At 39.9% G+C, this 19,374-nt stretch overlaps 1 protein-coding gene across 2 annotated transcripts in view; it reads left to right on the top strand.

Annotated features, from left to right (window-relative positions):
• rab3c (RAB3C, member RAS oncogene family) overlaps positions 1–19,374 on the top strand; it is a 171,339-nt gene that overhangs the window by 100,058 nt on the left and 51,907 nt on the right. For both annotated transcript variants that reach the window (XM_072571189.1, XM_072571179.1), the window contains exon 3: positions 9,501–9,619. In XM_072571189.1, coding sequence (XP_072427290.1) covers positions 9,501–9,619 — 119 coding nt within the window. The remainder of the gene's footprint in view (positions 1–9,500; positions 9,620–19,374) is intronic.

The raw sequence follows: 19,374 nt of genomic DNA, 5'->3' as shown, positions 1-19,374 counted from the left end.
TTCTTGAATCCCTCTGTCATCAGGGCTCCCTGTGCCCAGATTGTTTATGTATAATGTGAATAGTTATAGTGTCAACTCTGATACCTGCAAAACTCCACTAGTCAGTGGCTGCTATCCTGAAAAGATCCCTTTAGCCCCATTAGCTTTCTCTCGTACTCTAATTTATTCCTTCTGATTAACCTTTTAGATTTTTTTTACAATTCTTCATATTCTTTGTAATCATCTGACCTGTCACTTCTCTCTGCTTTTTCCTTAAATGTGATGCTTTCTTTCCCTAACTTCTTGAGTTATTCACGAATGGTAGGTCCTCCTTTTAATTTTTTAACAAAGTAAGAATATATTTATCCTCAGTATTCTATAATATCCCTTTAAATATCTGCCACTGTATCTGTATTGATCTATCTCTAGCTTAGTGTACCAGTTCACTTCAGCTAGTTTAGCTTTTGAACACACATCATTGACTTAGTAGCTTTAAAATACTGGTCTTAGGCCCCATCTTTTCCCTTTCAAACTGGATGTAAAATTCAATCATATTGTGGCCAAGACTATTGATAGATGGCTAACTCTGAGAGCATAAAACAATGCTGTCACAACATACAATTCCCAGTCGAATGTAGTTTGCTGTCTTGTAGCTTCCAGAACATACTACTGTAAGAAACGATCTCAAAATCATTTGATGAATTTCTCATCTGGATTATTACTGCCAATCTGATTTTTATAAGTAAGTTAAATCACCCATAATTGCTGCTGTCCTTTCATCACAAGCACTGAATATTTCTTTTCATATACTTTGTTGGCGATCCTGTAGATCAGCCTCAATGGTGACTTATTGACTAGACTAGACTCCCTACAGTGTGGAAACAGACCCTTCAGCCCAACACGTCCACACCGACCTTCCGAAGAGTAACCCACCCAGACCCATTTCCCTCTAATTAATGCACCTAACACAATTCACCTGACCTGCACATCTTTAGACAGTGGGAGGAAACTCACGCAGACATGGGAAGAATCTGCAAACTCCACACAGACAGTCACCTGGAATCGAACCTGGCTCCCTGGCACTGTGAGGCAGCAGTGTTAACCACTGAGCCACTATGCTGCCCATCTGTCTACCATTCCTCATTTCCACCCAAATTTATTCTACATCCTGATCTCGTGAACCAAGTTCATCTCTATCTAATGCAAAAATGCCATCTTTGACTAACCTTTCTCAAACTGTTTCTCAACTGTCATATACACATCAGTATACAGGATCTAATCTTTGTCATATTTCAGCCTTGTCACCTTAATGGCTATCAGGTCATATTTATTTATTTCAATGAATGCTGTAATTTCTAGTTTACTTTAAATGCTACGCACAGTCAGATACAAAGCCTCTAGTTTTGTCTTTTTGTTCTCTTTGTAACATCTAGTAGTGATTGTTGATGCCTTCCGAGGTGTATTTCTCTCTGCCCCTTTGTCATTTTCTGACTCATTTTGGATATTACGATTTTCCTCACTTACTTTGCCTTTACTCATTGTTATACCACACATTTCCACATTTGATCCCTTGCCCCTCCCTGCAGTTTTAATCCCCTCCACTCCCCTGGTCATGTGGTTTACAAGTTCACTAGCCTGAGAATGATTCAGGTGTAGACTGTCTCAATATTGCAGCCCTGTCTTTCCCTTGTACTAATGCCAGAGCCCCATGAACCAGAATCCACTTCTCCCACACACCTTTGAGTCTTGTATTCATCTCTTTGAGCCATGTGCAAATTGGCATCAGGCACATACAACTGTGCCAATATTATAACATTTGAAGTTCTGCTTACTAATTTAGTGCTTACCTCCTTATGCTGTCCATGCAGAACATTGCTGCTGGTTCTTCTTACGTAGTTGGACTGTGACCATTGGATTTTCAAATGCCCACAAATCTCAGGGTCTGTGGTTTGTTTTGTATCTTTTGTTATGATGTTTCTGTTAGCTTATCAGCATATGTTAGCCAGAATTACCTCACTCCAGCTACACAATAAACCAGTGATGTTAGTTCCCATTATCGCTTTAGTTGTGCCCCTATAGTTTTTCCTATATTCTACTTAAAGTTATTCTAATGTCACGATTAGATATTTAGCGTTAGCTTTTGCAACAATGGTCTTTCATTCCAGACCCTACTTAATATTTTCCTATTGCCATAATTAGATATTTATCATCACCTCTGCTACAGTGATCTTCCATTCCAGACTAACCTGTTATGATTAGACATTTAGCTATTCCATCTATTACAGTAGTCTCCTGTCTCAAGCTGACTCTATTAACTACTAATTAGATATTTAATGTCATGTCCCAAATATTTATAGTCCACATACTGCCACAATGATATTTAGCAGGCGAGGCTAACGTTACTAACTGTGTTATCTCATCTTGCCATCGTGGCCTTTCAGCCTCAACCTTACTCTGCTAATTGGTGTAAGAGCATTCCACTATTCCTATCCCATCCTGCATTCTACAGATCTCTTGGAACAGATCGCCAGTGGTCTTCATGTTTTAACCCTTCCCATGCTTTCATGCTCTTTATTTTAGTAAGTTTGCAGATGACACCAAAGTTGGAGATGCAGTGGACAGCGAAGAGGGTTACCTCAGATTACAACAGGATCTGGACCAGATGGGCCAATGGGCTGAAGAAGTGGGAAATGGAATTTAATTCAGATTAATGCGAGGTGCTGCATTTTGGGAAAGCAAATCTTAGCAGGACTTATGCACTTAATAGTAAGGTCCTAGGGAGTGTTGCTGTACAAAGAGACCTTGGAGTACAGGTTCATAGCTCCTTGAAAGGGGAGTCGCAGGTAGATAGGATAGTGAAAAAGGCGTTTGGTATGCTTTCCTTTATTGGTCAGAGTATTGAGTACAGGAGTTGGGAGATCATGTTGCGGCTGTACAGGACATTGGTTAGGCCACTGTTGGAATATTGCGTGCAATCCTGGTCTCCTTTCTATTGGAAAGATGTTGTGAAACTTGTAAATCTTTTCTGAACCCTTTCAAGGATGTTGCCAGGGTTGGAGGATCTGAACTACAGGGAGAGGCTGAACAGGCTGGGGCTGTTTTCCCTGGAGCGTCGGAGGCTGAGGGGTGACCTTATAGAGGTTTCCAAAATTATGAGCGGCATAGATAGGATAAATAGACAAAGTCTTTTCCCTGGGATCGGGGAGTCCAGAACTAGAGGGCATTGGTTTAGGGTGAGAAGGGAAAGATATGAAAGAGACCTAAGGGGCAACTTTTTCACGCAGAGGGTGGTACGTGTATGGAATGAGCTGCCAGAGGATGTGGTGGAGGCTGGTATAATTGCAACATTTAAGAGGCATTTGGATGGGTATATGAATAGGAAGGGTTTGGAGGGATATGGGCCAGGTGCTGACAGGTGGGACTAAATTGGGTTGGGATATCTGGTTGGCATGGACAGGTTGGCCCGAAGGGTCTGTTTCCATGCTGTACATCTCTATGACTCTATGCTCAACAAAAAAAACAGCTGGGCTGTCATTTTGCTCTCTGATTTATATATAAAAAAATTCTCTAGCAGTCTTCTCTTTCTCCCTCTCTCTGTTCCGCTTCTGTTCAGCATTTTTTTCATCCTGCTCTATTCATAGGCTTTCCACTGTTCAAACTAAACTCTTTCACCTTCTTCCTCTCTTTCTCCACACCATCAACTCCCACTTCTCTTATCCTGCTAAACTGTTGAGATTCCTTATTTTGCAGAGATCTCTCTTTTCCTGATTCTCTCTCTCTCTCTCTCTCTCTCTCTCTCCCCCTCTCTCTCTTTCCCCCACCCCCTTTCTCTCTCTCCGTCTCTCCATCTCTTGCTGTGTGTCACACTACTCAGCCTGCTGTGCACTGAATGTTCTAGTGCTTCACCAAATGTATACAGTGTTAGGATGACTTATTTAATGACAAATATTGTGTGTACATAAGCCCTGTATCACTAGGTCACAGACATCTATCTGTGATTGCTATTTTCCCTCATCTCTCATTGCTGTATCACAAGGTCAGTTTGCATTGAGGTTGTATAATTGTGCAAGCAATAATTATTTTGGAGACTTTTGACGTCTGTTCTATAAAAATCTTGGAATCAATGTAGACAACTGGACCTTTGTTAAGTGAAACGCTTATGACACTGCAGTTATATGAAAATGTTTTCAGTAGCTAAACTCAATCAACCTGACTACTAGAGAATATTCCGGTTAGTTGCAATAACTATACAAGAGACAAATAATTTGGGAATGAGTTGAATGATAGAAAAATAAATGTAAAAATAAGAATAAAAATACCTATAATTCCCAAATTGTGAATTCCTGGTTCAATTAGCATCATAGAATCTTATGACATGGAAACAGACCCTTTGGTCCAACTTGTATGCCGACCGGATATCCCAATCTGACCTAGTCCCATTTGCCAATATTTGGCCCATATCCCTCTGAACCCTTCATCTTCATATATCCATCCAGATGCCTTTTAATATTGTAATGATAGAAAAAGAGACAAACATGTGATTACAGACAATTGTCAGCTGTGGAAAGGTGAAAATGAGTCCACTCTGCTGAGAGCAAGGCAAAAAGCCACAAACAAGACCCATTCAGGGCAGAATTAGGGTTGTAAAAAAAATGGAGTACAGAGATCATACTTAAAAGTTGTGGAGGTTGATATTCAGTCCTAGGGATTGTGGAGTACCTATATGGTAATTGAGGTGTACCTCTAGCTCAGATATGCTGTGCTGTTGCATTCAAGTAGCTGAGTGTTCTCTTGAAATTTTTCAGTGGCTTTGGTCAATGATTAAATTATTTTCTGGAAGGAGGAAATCTCTGAGGTAAGTCACATGCTCTGTCATCTATGTGATAGCTGATGCCTGTAACACAGGCCTGGAAATAAGCACAAACCCTCATCGAGAAGGATACAATCACTATAGAAAATTGAAGTGGGGAATAGAAAATAGTTTCAAATAAAAGCAATTAATACTCTTTTCTTATTTCAGACTTCCAGCATCTGCATTACTGTTTTATAAAATACTTTGGATCTAATCTTGTGTTTGTAAACATTTGTTTGAAATTATAATTTTGGTAGGCAATATGTTTCTGCTATAATTAGCTTGTTTTATAATGCTGTGTACAATTAAACAGTCAAAAGTTAAAAAGCTGTTGACTATCTCGCATACAATTTTAATAGAACATGATGGTTATTTCACCAACGTTAACTTACTTGACATCAGCTAAACTATTTTTTGATGTGCTTGTATTGTAATTAAATATTTTGCTATCTGTAGCAACTATGCTTTTTATTGAAAACACATCAAACCCCAGAATAAATAACATACAAATTGAGTTAATTGTTACCATTATACAATTATACCAAAGGGAACACTTACTATAGGATGGTGCAGATCACTTTAGTACTGGTTCCTAGTAATTCACTTCAGCTGAGCCTGCAAGAGGTATGGCTATGTTTGGAGCTTAGATGTTTTCTTAATATAGCACAATAAAAAAGATGTACCACCCCCCCCTTTATTGAAAGTATTGATGTCTTTGTTTTATGTATGGATCTGAACAATGAGTGCTGAAAAGATATCCAAGAGGCAGCCAAACAATTATTATTGGGAACTCTGATTTACCATGTCCATCGCCCTGGTATTCAGGTTAGTTGCCATGTCCCCAATTGTGTGTACTATGTGAGATCAGCCAATCTGAGCCATTTAAAAATTATACTTAAAAATAATTGGAGACGTTATGGAGTCAGGAAAGGCACTAGAGGAATACACATTCTTATTTTCTTTTCCTTTAGAGCGATTATATTTTGTGACGTAATCTTAATAAAATCAAAAGGTTCTTTTCCTGCTGACTATAAACAACATTTTGATAAATATTTTTGATGTCATTTTAATATAATTTAATATAATGGTGATAAGGAACACAAGTGATTCTGAATAAAAACTGCTTTATCCTACTAAAACCACATTGCTTCTGAAGTCAATGCAACAATTCCAATCAGCTCTGGTTTATTTATAGGACATTGTAAATTCAAGTGGACTTATTATGGTACAGAATAATGTGCACAGAATTCCTGTAGTTGCTGCTTTTGATTCTTCTGTAACTTGATGTAGAAACACTGTTAACTTAAAATATCTAGCTAGAGATGAAATTAAAAATCTATGAGAATAAGTGCATGAGATACTACATGGAACATGCTAATTCCCAAGTTTTGGAGAAATCGAAGTATCTGTCACACCAAGAACTAATAATATAGGAAGCAAGTTAATTAAGTATTATGGAGCTATAGTTCATTTAATTTTGGAAGAGGAATAGTAAGGAACCACATAAACCTTTCCCACATTATGAGATTGAGTGGCGTAAAGTGGATCTGTGGAAGGAATAGATTTGAGGTTGCATAACACTTTATTAATTCAATCAGAGTAGCTAAGTCAGGAGCATAGCTGACTTTTCACAGTCAGAATCATTTTCCTAAACATCTGAAGAACTGAATGGTGATTATAGTGGAGAATTCTCCTCCAATGAAGTGAGAATATAATCCTGTCAATTATTGAGCAGCTACTTTAATTAGGAATTCTACTGGCTGAAGCCTTGTAAACTCAAAACCATTAACTTGCTTCTGGGAATGAGAGCTGTATAACAAGATAACTGGGAGGAGATATTTTTGGTTCTTGAGTGTTGATAATCAAGTCAGTTATTTGATATAATAACAGAAAAGCTGAAGAAATTTAGCAGGTCTGGCAGCATCTGGGGAGAGAGCATCCGAGTTAATATTTCGAGAGTTAATATTTTGAATCCAATCCATCCCTTTTTTTGAAACTCTAGGGAGAGTCAGATTGGGCATAATCTGATCTGCCAGCTTTGCTGAATTACGTCAGTTCTTTCTGTTTTAGTTTCAGAATTCCAGCGTTCACATTATTTTGCTTTGGTCCACTGTTATTAGATATACTGGCAGATCTCCCATGGCATTGTTCGCATGTAGCAAGCAATGTACCTACCTTTTTCACAATTTATGCAATGTATTATTAACTAAAAGACATAAAAGTGACAAATACTGGAAATACTCAGCACATCTGACAGCATCTCTGTAGCTGTAAGACTATATTTTGCATTCTGTTCAATTATCCTGATCTACTTATGTAAGGTATGAATTGTCTGGCTGGCACGCAAAACAATACTTTTCACTGTATCACACTACATGTGACAATAATAAATCAAATCAAATCAAATCAAGCTAAACATGACCTCGATGGAGTGGCCTTTGCCCCATCCTCCTCTGCCGCCTTCTTCTAGCTGTTCTCCTCTGTGTTTTCTTTGCTCATTCTCCCCATCATGCTGCAAGCCCGAGGGCTAGACATTACTGGAAAATATTTGATTGCAGCAAGTGGAATGAGTGGAACTATGAACCAACTTCTTCAGATCTCTCCCTATTGACTTAAACAATTTTAAATAGCAGAACATGCCACCAAACACTGAAAAAAAGAACTCCACAATAGCCAGTAGAAATCAATTGGCATCTAACCTGAAAGTAGCTAATGATGTCTTTATACTGGATTAGTAGGCCCACTTGTGGCGCAGTGGTCGTGTCCCTACCCCAAGATGAGTATGGAACTAGACTCTTTGGTTAAACCAATCCATGATGACCATAATCCCAATCTAAACTGCTTGCGCATGGCCCCTATCCCTCCAAACATTTATTATTCATGTGTCTGTTCCAAATGTCTTTTAAAAGTTGTAACTGTACCCACATCCACCACTTTCTTTGAAAGTTCATTCTACACACGAACCATTCTCTGTGTAAAAATGTTGCTCCTCGTATCTTCTTAATATCTTTTTCCTCGCACCTTTAAAATATGCCCCCTAGTCGTGAAATCCCCCACCGAGGGAAAATAAACCTGCCATTCACCTTATCTATACCCCTCATGATTTTATAAAACTCGAAAAGGTCACCCCTCAACCTCCTAAGCTCCAGTATAAAAGGTCCCAGCCTATCCTGCCACTCCTTATAACCCAGACCCTCCATTCCCAGCAACAACCTGGTAATCCTTTTCTGAACCCTCTCCAGTTTAATAATATCTCTCCTATAATAGAGAGACCAAAACTGAGACCTGGGTTCAAGTCTCACCTGTTCCAGAGATGTGTGATAACATGTCTGAACAGGTTGATGAGTAAAATAGGTTAAACAAGAAAAACTGCACTGCTGCTATTACAAAAAGCACTGATGTTCTCCCTCCAACTCCATTTTGATTTAGCCCGATCCTCCTCTCCCTACCTTTCCTTCACCTTTTGATGGTTTGCATTTACCTAAACAGGCTTTGCACGTAAATAGTTCAATGGGAAACATGAGTAATTTAATGGTGGTAGTTAATGGATGGGGGAAAACAGAACCATGGCTGATTTGGTGATGTGAAAAAAATTAAGTTTTATGTAAGTGCACCTGCATATAAAAGAGAAAGAAATAGTACTGGGTGTGTTGTGTGGTCGTGTCCCTATCCCTGAGCCAGGAGACATTGGTTCAAGTCCTACCAGATCCAGAGCTGTTTAATAACATCTCTGAACAGTTTGGTTAGTAAATATTGTCTGTTCCTTCCTGCTGAACACATGTTCAGAAGTGAGATGAAGAGGGGGCAATGACTGAAATAAAAGAAAATAAAATAGCTCCCTCATACCTCAACATCTTGTTTGCATAGCTAACGTATTATTTATTATTAACACCTACTTTTCATCTGTAGTTCCTATCCAAGTCCTTTAGCACACCCTTTGCCTTTTGCACCTTTGCCATTTATTTCCATTTGCTTCTCCTCTCCACTTATTCCAAAGCACAAAATCCATCACTTTTTCAGCCCACTTCAGTTTCAAAGAAGATTATATTGGTTTTGAAGCATGAACTGTTTCTCTCTCGACACATACTGCCAGACCCACTGGGACTTTTTAGCACTTTCTGATTTGATTTCATTAGCTGGAATGTTGAGGTAAATTATGCCACTGTTGGAGTCAACTAAATGTTCCATACTGACTGATAATCAGAGTCTCCCTGTTCTGTGTATTACTGTTCACTGTCCCAATTTTCAAGTTACCACCCTGCCCAGAATGGCACTCAATAAGGTCTGCACTCTAAATGTTCACACATGGAATGAACATCACATTGGATTCAAACGTCCATCCATCAGATCAGAAATACAGCTGTTAAGCAATTGAATTTTACAGCCAGGATCTTAAATTATGACCAACAGCACTTACCTTTAACTAGTTTTCCCATACTTAGCTATTCTTCTGATGAAAGCTTTTACCAAATGTTCATGAAGACACCATTCTAATTTGCATGTTGTGGCAGCACAACCATCTTATCCAGAGAATTCCTGAACTAATATGGCATTCCATGTTGTTGCTGTAGATGCCTTTGAAACATGGCTAAAGCAGATTTTAGTTTTGAAAAAGAATTGAAAACATGTAATGGTGCTTTTTATATTGATATTGTTTTCCTCTATGTAGGACACAGCTGGGCAGGAACGTTACAGGACAATCACCACGGCTTATTACCGTGGTGCTATGGGATTTATCCTAATGTATGACATCACAAATGAAGAATCCTTCAATGCCGTACAGGACTGGTGAGTGTGAAGAAAAGATTCGGTGCTACACTATTTCTGCAACTGTACGTCTGGCTTTTCACTCTCGACTAGACGAGTAGGAGGCTAGAAGAGTACAGCAAGCCAGGCAGCATCAGGAGATGGAGGAGTCAACGTTTCAGTTATAATCCTTCTTCAGTCCTGAAGAAGGGTTAAACCCGAAACATTGCCTTCTTCATCTCCTGATGCTGCCGGGCTTGCTGTGTTCTTCTGGCCTCCTGTTTGTCTACTTTGGATTCCCACATCTGCAGTTTCTTCTTTGTCTCTAACCTGGTTTTTCACTCAGCTATTTAACCCTCACATCAGGTTAAATTGGGCTCCCAAGCTGTCCCATGTCCTTAGCTGCTCCCTGGTGCACCGTTCCAGCAGTGCAGTTTTCTGCTTAGTTACCTCTGAATTTGCTGTCCCAGTAAGGGAGGTGGACAGGCTTTCGAATGCTGCAGTTTCACTGAGGGCTCATACTGATGCCTGTAGAATATCAGGTGGTTATGCTAAATACACAAAATCAGCAGGCTGAAAACAGCAGCTTATCACCGGACAGTTGAATTGTCTCTTATTGGAGATAGTCATTGCCTGGCATTTGTGCGGTGTGAATATCACTGTCCACTTGTCAGGCCAAGCCTGGATATTATACAGATCTTGTTGCATTTGCTTCAGTGTCTGAGGTGTCATAAATGATGATGAACACTGCAGTCATCAACGTCCGTTCCCACCTCTATTGATGAAGTAGTTGAAAATGTTTAGGCCTATAACACTACCCTGAAGAACGGAGATGTCCTGGAAAGGAGATGACTGAAATATAACAGCCATGACCATCTTCCTTTGTGCCAGAAATAATCATTTGCATCCTCCTAGACACATGGATTGATCAAACACACAAAGACTTCATAACTTACTAAGTCTTTCAAATCAAGAGTTACCATTTTGGATTTGGTGACATTCTGGGGGAAGGGTCACTCAACCTGAAACATTGATTTCTGTCCACAGATGCTGCCAGACCTGCTGAGCTTTTCCAGCAATTTCTGTCTTTGAATCAGATTTACAGCATCTGCAGATCTTTCAGTTTTCAACACTTCTTACTGTCTTACAGGCTGCTTTCCTCCCCATCCTGCCTAATTGCCAATTCTTTCCCAACTCTCCTGCTTGCACTTTCCCTGTCTAACCTTCCAGCCGTCGCTCTCATCCACACTTCCCTACCTGATCTTCCCAATCATTGCTTCCTTCTGCAGCTCTCTCACTCACTGCCTCCAGCTCCTTTTGAATAGGAGCCTTTTATCCAAGAACTCCCACTGCATAGTTGAAGCCACACATTCATCTTGTTTTTATACACATCTTCTTATTTTTACTGTCACTAATGGGAGATATCCAGGGATTGTTAATTTTGAGATCCTCATTTTAATTTCTTCCCCATCCTAGAATTCTTTGATGATAGTGGCCATTGTTGGTAAATTTCCTGCCCTTCTGCAATTGCCTTTGAGTGATTGATGGTGAGAGCCTGTTTGAGCTACTGAAGCTCACCTGGTGTAGGTAAACCCACAGTGCTCTGAATTTATTAGATCTTTGTTTTACCACCCACTGTCACTGTGCTCTCACTCTTTGCCTGCTCTGTTGCAGCTCTTTTTCTCTCTGCTGCATCTTTGAGTGAGATCCATGGATTATTTATGTTGCTAGTGTTTGAATAATGCAAATATTGTTGGTGGAAATAAAGCAAATTATACCAATGCTTAGGTATTTCTGTAGCAAAGGAATGTAAAGGACATAAATCTATTTTTCCATTCATCATTGGTGACAGGCAACACATGCCCACCTAACTAGCAACATTTGCATTAATCCCATAAATGAACAAAACCAATGTTTTAATTCTGGAAGAAATTATTATTCATTATTAATTTTCATTTATAAGCAACTCAAGAGATCCACTAACATAAGACAAATTGAGCATTTTGAGTGGGAGGGGGAGTTGGTGAGGTGTGTGTGTGTATTTGCTTGCTTGACATGTGATTTATTTTGATAAATATTTTGTTTATTTGTTGCCAGCTTGTTATTTTGCAGAGGTAAAAGGGAAATAATTTCTTCAACAAGTCATCCAGTCCTGTTGTTACTTTTGAAACATTCATATGAAAACCCCTTCACTTTAATACCAACTTCAAATTTTATTTCAGCAGCATGCAATTAGTTAAACTGTTGCATGACAGTTTAATAGTGGTTTACATCCAACACTACAGCAGTGTTGTGCGGGTAGTAATCAACAGAGGTTTTCTCTGTTCACGTCTGGAGAATTACTTATTTTTCTATTTAAAATTCAGTAATATTTTGTTTCAGGTGATTTAATTTTAGTGCTCATGTTTGCTAAAAAGGTGAAAAAATCCACTGGTGTTTGCTTATATTATTACTTACTTCCTTTTCTCCTACTACTTGGTTTATCCAAACTAAATCCAATAATCTCTCATCCATCCTGTGTACATTTTATCAGGAATTATTGATAGCCCAAATGTGAATTTATAAACTAAGCTATGAACGGAGAGTGAAAATTAAAGTCTGCAGCATCAGTGCATCTCTCTGAACCAAAGATGAGTCTGGATATTTTTGAGAAAATATTCTGGTAGAAGAAAGATGAATTGACAAATTACTTTTCACAAACAAAGACTTACCATGTTGGTTCTTAAAGATACTTCTACTTCTCAAACTTGTCTGTATATTAAGTTAACAAAATATTTGATAAATTTATTTACTTTATGAAAAAAAATTTTAAAACTGTTTGAGAAATGAATTAAAGGTTTTTCTAATGTTGACACTTTGAACCTTAATACCTACAGTTATAAAATATGAGTAATCAGTGAAGGTATCAAATCTGGCTACAGCACCCTGGACTTTGGAAGGAGAAATCATGCTTCACTATTTTAACCGGGGTATTGTGATTGCTTGCAATACAGGCTTGCAGGCACCTAAGAAGAGGCTTTCATTGGCCCACCATGGAACATGTTATGTAGAACAAGCAGCAGGTCTCTATGTTACAACAGGATGCCAACTATCGTTAGGCTGGCACATAGAGAATAGGGTGTTAGGTGGGTACTACCTAGAGAGTAGAGCGCACCAATGGAAATGCATTCTTGGAGGAAAGGAGAAAGAAGCAGAGAAAACCTGGGAATTTATTTTAAAGGACAAACATCAAAATGTGGATTGCGGAAAGAATACAAGACATAGGAACAGGCGTTCAGCCACTTTCCATTTTTAGATATTCTAACAAATACAGGACTAATATAGTCAACGTAATTTGGAAGCAGGGTGGTGGGGGAGGGGCAGTGAGCGGGGAGTGAATCAGAGTAGTTAATAATTTCTGTACTGTTGTGTAAAAATGCATAGTTTAATTCAATATAGCAAAATAAAACTGCTCCATCAATCATGGTTGATCTGATAATTCTTACTTCTAGCTTCCTGCCTTATCCCCATAACCCTGGATTCCCTTACTGAAGAAAAATTTATCTATCTCAGCCTTGAAACGTAGGAACATAGAAAATAGGTGCAGGAGTAGGCTGTAGACCATTCAATACGAGCATGGCTGACCCTGCAGTCTCAGTATCCCGTTCCCTCTTGAGTATCTAATGATCTGGCCCCAACAACTTCCTGTGGGAGAGAATTCCACAGGTTCACAACTCTGAGTGAAGAAATTTCTCTTCATCTCAGTCCTGAATGGCTTACCCCTTGTTGCTAGACTATGACCCCAAGTTCTGGACTTCCCCAACATTGGGAACATGCTTCTCACATCTAGCCTATCCAGTCCCAATCAGGATTTTATGTTGCTATGAGATCCCCCTTCATTCTTCTAAATTCCAGTGAGTACAAGGGCAGTCAATCCTGTCTTTGCTTATATGTCAGTCCTGCCATCCCGGGAATCAAACTGGTGAACCTTCACCGGACTACCTCAATAGCAAGAATGTCCTTCCTTAGACTAGGAGACCAAAATCACCTACAATACTCAAGGTGTGGCCTCACCAAGGCCCTGTATAACTGCAGTAGGACATTCTTATTCCAATATTCAGAACCTCTTGTTATGAAGGCCAGCATGCCATTAGCTTTCCTATATACTTAATAACTCAGCCTCCACAGCCCTCTGCAGTAAAGAATTCCACAGATTCACAGTCCTCTGAGGGAAGACATGAGATTTTGATCCCTGGTTCTAGACTCTCCTACAAAGGGAAACAGCCTTTCTGCATTTATCCAGTCAAGTCCCCCAAGAATCTTGCATGGTTAATAAGGCCACTTTTCATTTTTTTTTTATTCTAACAAGTATAGGTCTAATATAGTCAACGTAATTTGGAAACGGGGAGGTGGGGGAGGGGAGGTGTGAATCAGAGTAGTTAATCATTTCTGTACTGTTGTGTAAACATGCATATTTCAGTTCAATATACCAAAATAAAACCGTAGTACTGAGTCTGAGCCTGCTATCCTTTGAAGGGTCAATAAATCCAAATGATTTAAGACAGAAATGGAATCCAAAAATGGAAGGTTCTAAAACCCTCAGTGCTGCTGGAGTTGAAGCTTCACTGGATCCGTAATGAATCGAATGAAGTGTGTTGTCACCTTGTCTCAGTTAGTCATACGCTCATGTTTCAGAAGGATATGGGATCAGTACCAATTGCAGGACTTGTGCATTTCTTTTTTGACTGAATTCAAATTTTCAAACTGGCGCAAAAAAACAAGGGATTTTAAAAAAAACAAAATAGAAATGGAAAACCCAAGAAAAAGAATGTCAATTTCACAAAAATACTCTCAACGTTATTTATAGTGTAAGCATAAGGAAGTCTAGGGTTGGAGAAGCTATGGCAGGAGGGCAAGCTAAGTGTTACATCTTGGGACAGGGTCCAGGCATATGCTAAGGAGAGAATACCTCTCTGCACACTACCAGACCATGAAGAAAACCCAACTAGGCTGTTTGCTTAGTGTAGGTCTCTTGCACACCAGCTAAATTACACCAGCTTCTTAAGAAATTACCAGGATAGTGTTTAATCCTCGCAGGTTTCTGGAGCAGTAGCATAGATTTTCATGTTTCCTGCTTGGGTTTTAAGATTCACTGGGTAACCTGCAGCCTGCAGATATGAGTTTAAGTAGAAATTACACCAGCTTCTTCTGAGATTCTTAAGAAGGTATTAGTTATTCACGTATGGGTCTCAAATGACCCAATGGTAGGCATGGTGGTTAACACCAACCCTGAAGATTGTAAAATTGCAGGAGACAGCCGGTGCAAGTGGGTAGTTGGCAGACTGGATTTAATGTGTGTGTCTACCTTCCAAACTGCCAACCTGGGTTCATTAAATCCAGCTGATATGTACACATGATAAAGAAGGGGGGGTAGGCCTTCTATCCTCTCAAGCTTTCTCTGCTTTTCTAGAAGATTATCACTAAATTTCTCTATCTAACCCACTCCCCAATCCGATCTGTATATCCCTCCACTCCATCAGTAATCAAAATCTATTGGACTAAATCTTGGAAATGCTTGGGGTGTTTTATTATGTTAAAGAGTATATAAATACTCACAAATAGTAGGTATGTTGTTTAAGTTTGAACAGGACTGAGCTTCTTGATTATAAGATTTTCGGCAGATATGTGAAAATGAATGGGGCTAACAGTGTTTCTGAAGCTTTCTGTCAAAGTGCTAGAGCCTAAGGCTGCTTCGGAGAATTGTATTTTGGTAGAAATAAAACATATTCTTTAAAAATAAGGAAAATTAAACAGTTATCTGTGTATTACCAGACACTCAAAAGTAAAGATGAGATATGGTAGAAAACTGAAGCAATTTAGAAAGATGTACAAAATTACTGAGAGATAATGTGTGATTTTAATTTTCATATGATGGGCTTGAATTGAAACAATGCATTTGATTAAACTAGCATGTATCCTGGCATATAAGCCTGACCAGGAAAGAAGCAGTGCTTGAACTAGCTTAGAAAATGAAGTGGGACAAAGAACCAGTGCAAGAATTGTACACAGCATGGTTAGGGTCAGTATAAACACTGGAAAAGATAATGAAGAATCAAAAGTAAGGGTGCCTGACTGTGAAAAAGCAATGTTCATCTCAGTGAGAGATGCTTTAATTGAGCTGACCTCACATTATAGCAGAAGACCAGCTTGATATGCCCCAGGCACACAACCACCAAATTACCAGGATAGTGTTTAATCCTCGCAGGTTTCTGGAGCAGTAGCATAGATTTTCATGTTTCCTGCTTGGGTTTTAAGATTCACTGGGTAACCTGCAGCCTGCAGATATGAGTTTAAGTAGAAAGAAAATTGAGCGAGCTCCATTATAGCAATTGTCCATGCCAGATTTTTATTTGTTCTGCCCAGATGAGGCTTAACACCCAAGCAGAGAATCCACACGTTTCGATAATTTCGATGTAATAATGACACAAACCACCCTATTATAAATGAGACAATAAATTTGAGGATTTTTCTGACCTGTTTTATTCTAAGAGCATTTTTGCCTTAGAATTGCCCATTCTTCAAAACCTGATAATAATCTCATTCATAGTCATTTAGTTACTCACAATTACCCACTCAAGTAAAGGTTAGGGAACCATCAGCATGCTTCAGATATCCATCAATAACATTGTACATTGTCTACTAAGTCAATTTAGATTGATTTTTATAGTAAATGAAATGTTAAAAATGTGAATGGGCATTTTATCCTAATTATAATAGCAAAAAGAAATTAATGACTTTTATTGTCAAGGTCTGACTTATTGGAGTATTTTTTATGTTGTGCATCACTTTTTCCTTACTCAGAAAGAAAGCATCATCTAATAGAACATAGAACATAGAGAAGTACAGCACAGAACAGGCCCTTCGGCCCACGATGCTGTGCCAGGGATTATTCCTAACCTAAAATAAAATAACCTAACCTACGCACCCCTCAATTCACTGCTGTCTCTGTGCATGTCCAGCAGTTGCTGAAGTGTCCCTCGTGGCTCTGCTTCCACCACCACCACTGGTAACGCATTCCATGCATTCACAACTCTCTGCATAAAGAACCTACCTCTGACATCTCCACTATACCTTCCTCCTAATATCTTCAAACTATGACCCTCATGCCAGTCACTCCATCTCTGGGGAAAAGTTTCTGCCTATTGACTCTATCCATGCCTCTCATTACCTTGTATTCCTCGACCACGTCATCTCTCTTCCTCCTTCTCTCCAGAGAGAAAAGTCCAAGCTTAGTCAATCTCTCTTCGTAAGACAAGCCCTCCAGTCCAGGCAGCACCCAGTAAATCTTTGCACGCTCTCCAAAGCCTCTGTATCTTTCCTATAGTAGGGCGACAACTTTGAGGGGTCTATGCACTTGAATACCAAGATCCCTCTGTTTCTCCACAAAGCCAAGAATCCTGTCTTTAATCCTATATTCAGCATTCAAGTTCAACCTTCCAAAATGCATCACTTTGCATTTATCCAGGTTGAACTCCATCTGTGATTTCTCAGCCCAGCTATGCATCCTGTCTGTCACGCTGCAGCCTGCAATAGCCCTCGATACTATCAACAGCACCTCCTACCTTTATGTCATCTGCAAATTTACTAACCCACCCCTCAACCTCCTCATTCAAATTGTTTATAAAAGCTACAAAGATCAGAGGCCCAAGAACAGAGCCCTGCAGGACACCGCTCACCACTGACCCAGAATACTCTCCATCTATAACCACTCTCTACCTTCTGTCAGCCAACCAATTCTGAATCCAGATAGCCAAATCTCCCTGTATCTCATTACTCCTGACTTTATGAATGAGCTCACCATGGGGAACCTTACCAAATGCCTTGCTGAAGTCCATATACACCACATCCACTGCTTGACCATCGTCAACCTGTTTCATCAACTCTTCAAAGACCTCAATAAGATTTGTGAGGCAAGACCTGCCCTTCCCAATGCCATGCTGACTGCCTTTAATCACACTGTGCTTTTCCAAATAGTCAAAAGTCCTATTCCTCAGAATTCTTTCCAAAACCTTGCTGACCACAGACGTAAGACTGACTGGTTTGTAATTGCCAGGTATTTCCCCATTTCCCTTCTTGAAAAGAGGAACAACATTTGCCTCCCTCCAATCCTCCGATATGACTCCCGTGAAGAGTGAGGAAGCAAACATTGGCTTTGTAAACTCCTTTCTCACTTCCTGGAGCAACCTAGGATAAATCTGGCCTGGCCCTGGGGATTTATCAATCTTAATGTTTGCCAAAATTTTCAGCATATCAACTTCATCAATCTTGATCTGGTCATGCCTGTTTCCGAGCTCCTCAAAGTTCTCATTCACAACAAGGTCCCTTTCTTTAGTGAAAACTGAAGCAAAAAATTAATTTAAGGTTTCCCCTATCTGCTCAGACAACACGCACAAGTTCCCTACGCTATCCCTGACCGGCCTTACCTTCTTCCTGATCATTCTCTTATTCCTCACGTATGAGTAAAATGCCTTTGGGTTCTCCCTAATCCTTCCTGCAAAGCCTTTTTCATGTCCCCTCCTGGCTCTCCTTAGTTCATTTCTAAGCTTCTTTCTAGCAGGCCTGTAATCCTCTAAAGCTGTGCTTCCTTCACCTTACGTAAGCTGCCTTTTTCCTTTTGATGAGAAGCTCCTCTGTTCTCGTCATCTAAGGCTCCTTAATCTTACCCCTTCTTGCCTGTCCCAGAGGAACAAATTTATGCATCACTCACAGCAACTGCTCCTTAAGCAGTCTCCACATGTCTGTTGTGCCCTTTCTGTGGAACAATTGCTCCCAATCTGTACTTTTCAACTCCTGTCTGATAGCGTCATAATTTCCTTTTCCCCAATTAAATATCTTCCCTTGGTAACTGCTCCTTTCCATCTCCAAGGCTATGGGTTAATATGAGGCAGTTGTGATCACTGTCACCAAAGTGTTCTCCCACCGTGAGATCTGACACCTGCCCTGACTTATTGCTGAGCACCAAATCCAAAATGGCCTCGCCCCTCATCGGACTGTCTACCCACTGAGTAAGGAAACCCTCCTGAACACACCTGACAAAAATGACTCCATCCAAACCATCTGCACTAAGGAGGTTCTAGTCAATATTGGGAAAGTTGAAGTCACCCATAATAATAACCCTGCTACATCTGCATTTTTCCAAAATCTGCCAGTCTATGAGTTCTTCTATCTTCCTACTGTTATTAGCAGGGTCTGTAGAAAACCTCCAATGAGGTGGCTGTTCTCTTGCTGTTCCTAACTTCCAGCCATACTGACTCAGTAGACAAACCTTCCTTAACAACCTTCATTTCTGTAGCTGTGATGCACTCCCTGATTAGCAATGCTGCACCCCCTCCTCGTTTTCCACCCTTCCTCTTCTTTTTAAATGTTCTAAACCCTGGAACATCTCGCAACCATTCCTGCCCCTGTGAAACCTACTTCTCTGTTATGGCCACAACATCATAGTTCCAAGTACTGATCCATGTTCTATGTTCATCACTCTTATTTTTGACACTGCTTGTGTAAAAGCAGACAAAGTTTAACCAATCCCTTTGTTTCATCACGTGAAAAGCCTTCCTGATAGACTACATCCTGTCACTGCCCCATCTACAACTAGCCCCCTCTCAGATATGTAGCTCTGGTTCCCACCCCCCTTGCCAGACTAGTTTAAACCCTCCCGAACCACACAAACAAATCTCCCACCAAGGACTTTCCTGCTCCTCCAGTTCAGGTGCAACCTATCTTTCATGTACAGGTCCCACCTTCCCCAGAAGACATCCCAA

Source organism: Chiloscyllium punctatum, chromosome 1 (assembly GCF_047496795.1).
Source record: "Chiloscyllium punctatum isolate Juve2018m chromosome 1, sChiPun1.3, whole genome shotgun sequence".
Lineage (NCBI taxonomy): Eukaryota > Metazoa > Chordata > Chondrichthyes > Orectolobiformes > Hemiscylliidae > Chiloscyllium > Chiloscyllium punctatum.
The sequence above is the reverse complement of the archived record's forward strand: the minus strand, read 5'-3'. Positions and strand labels throughout refer to the sequence as shown.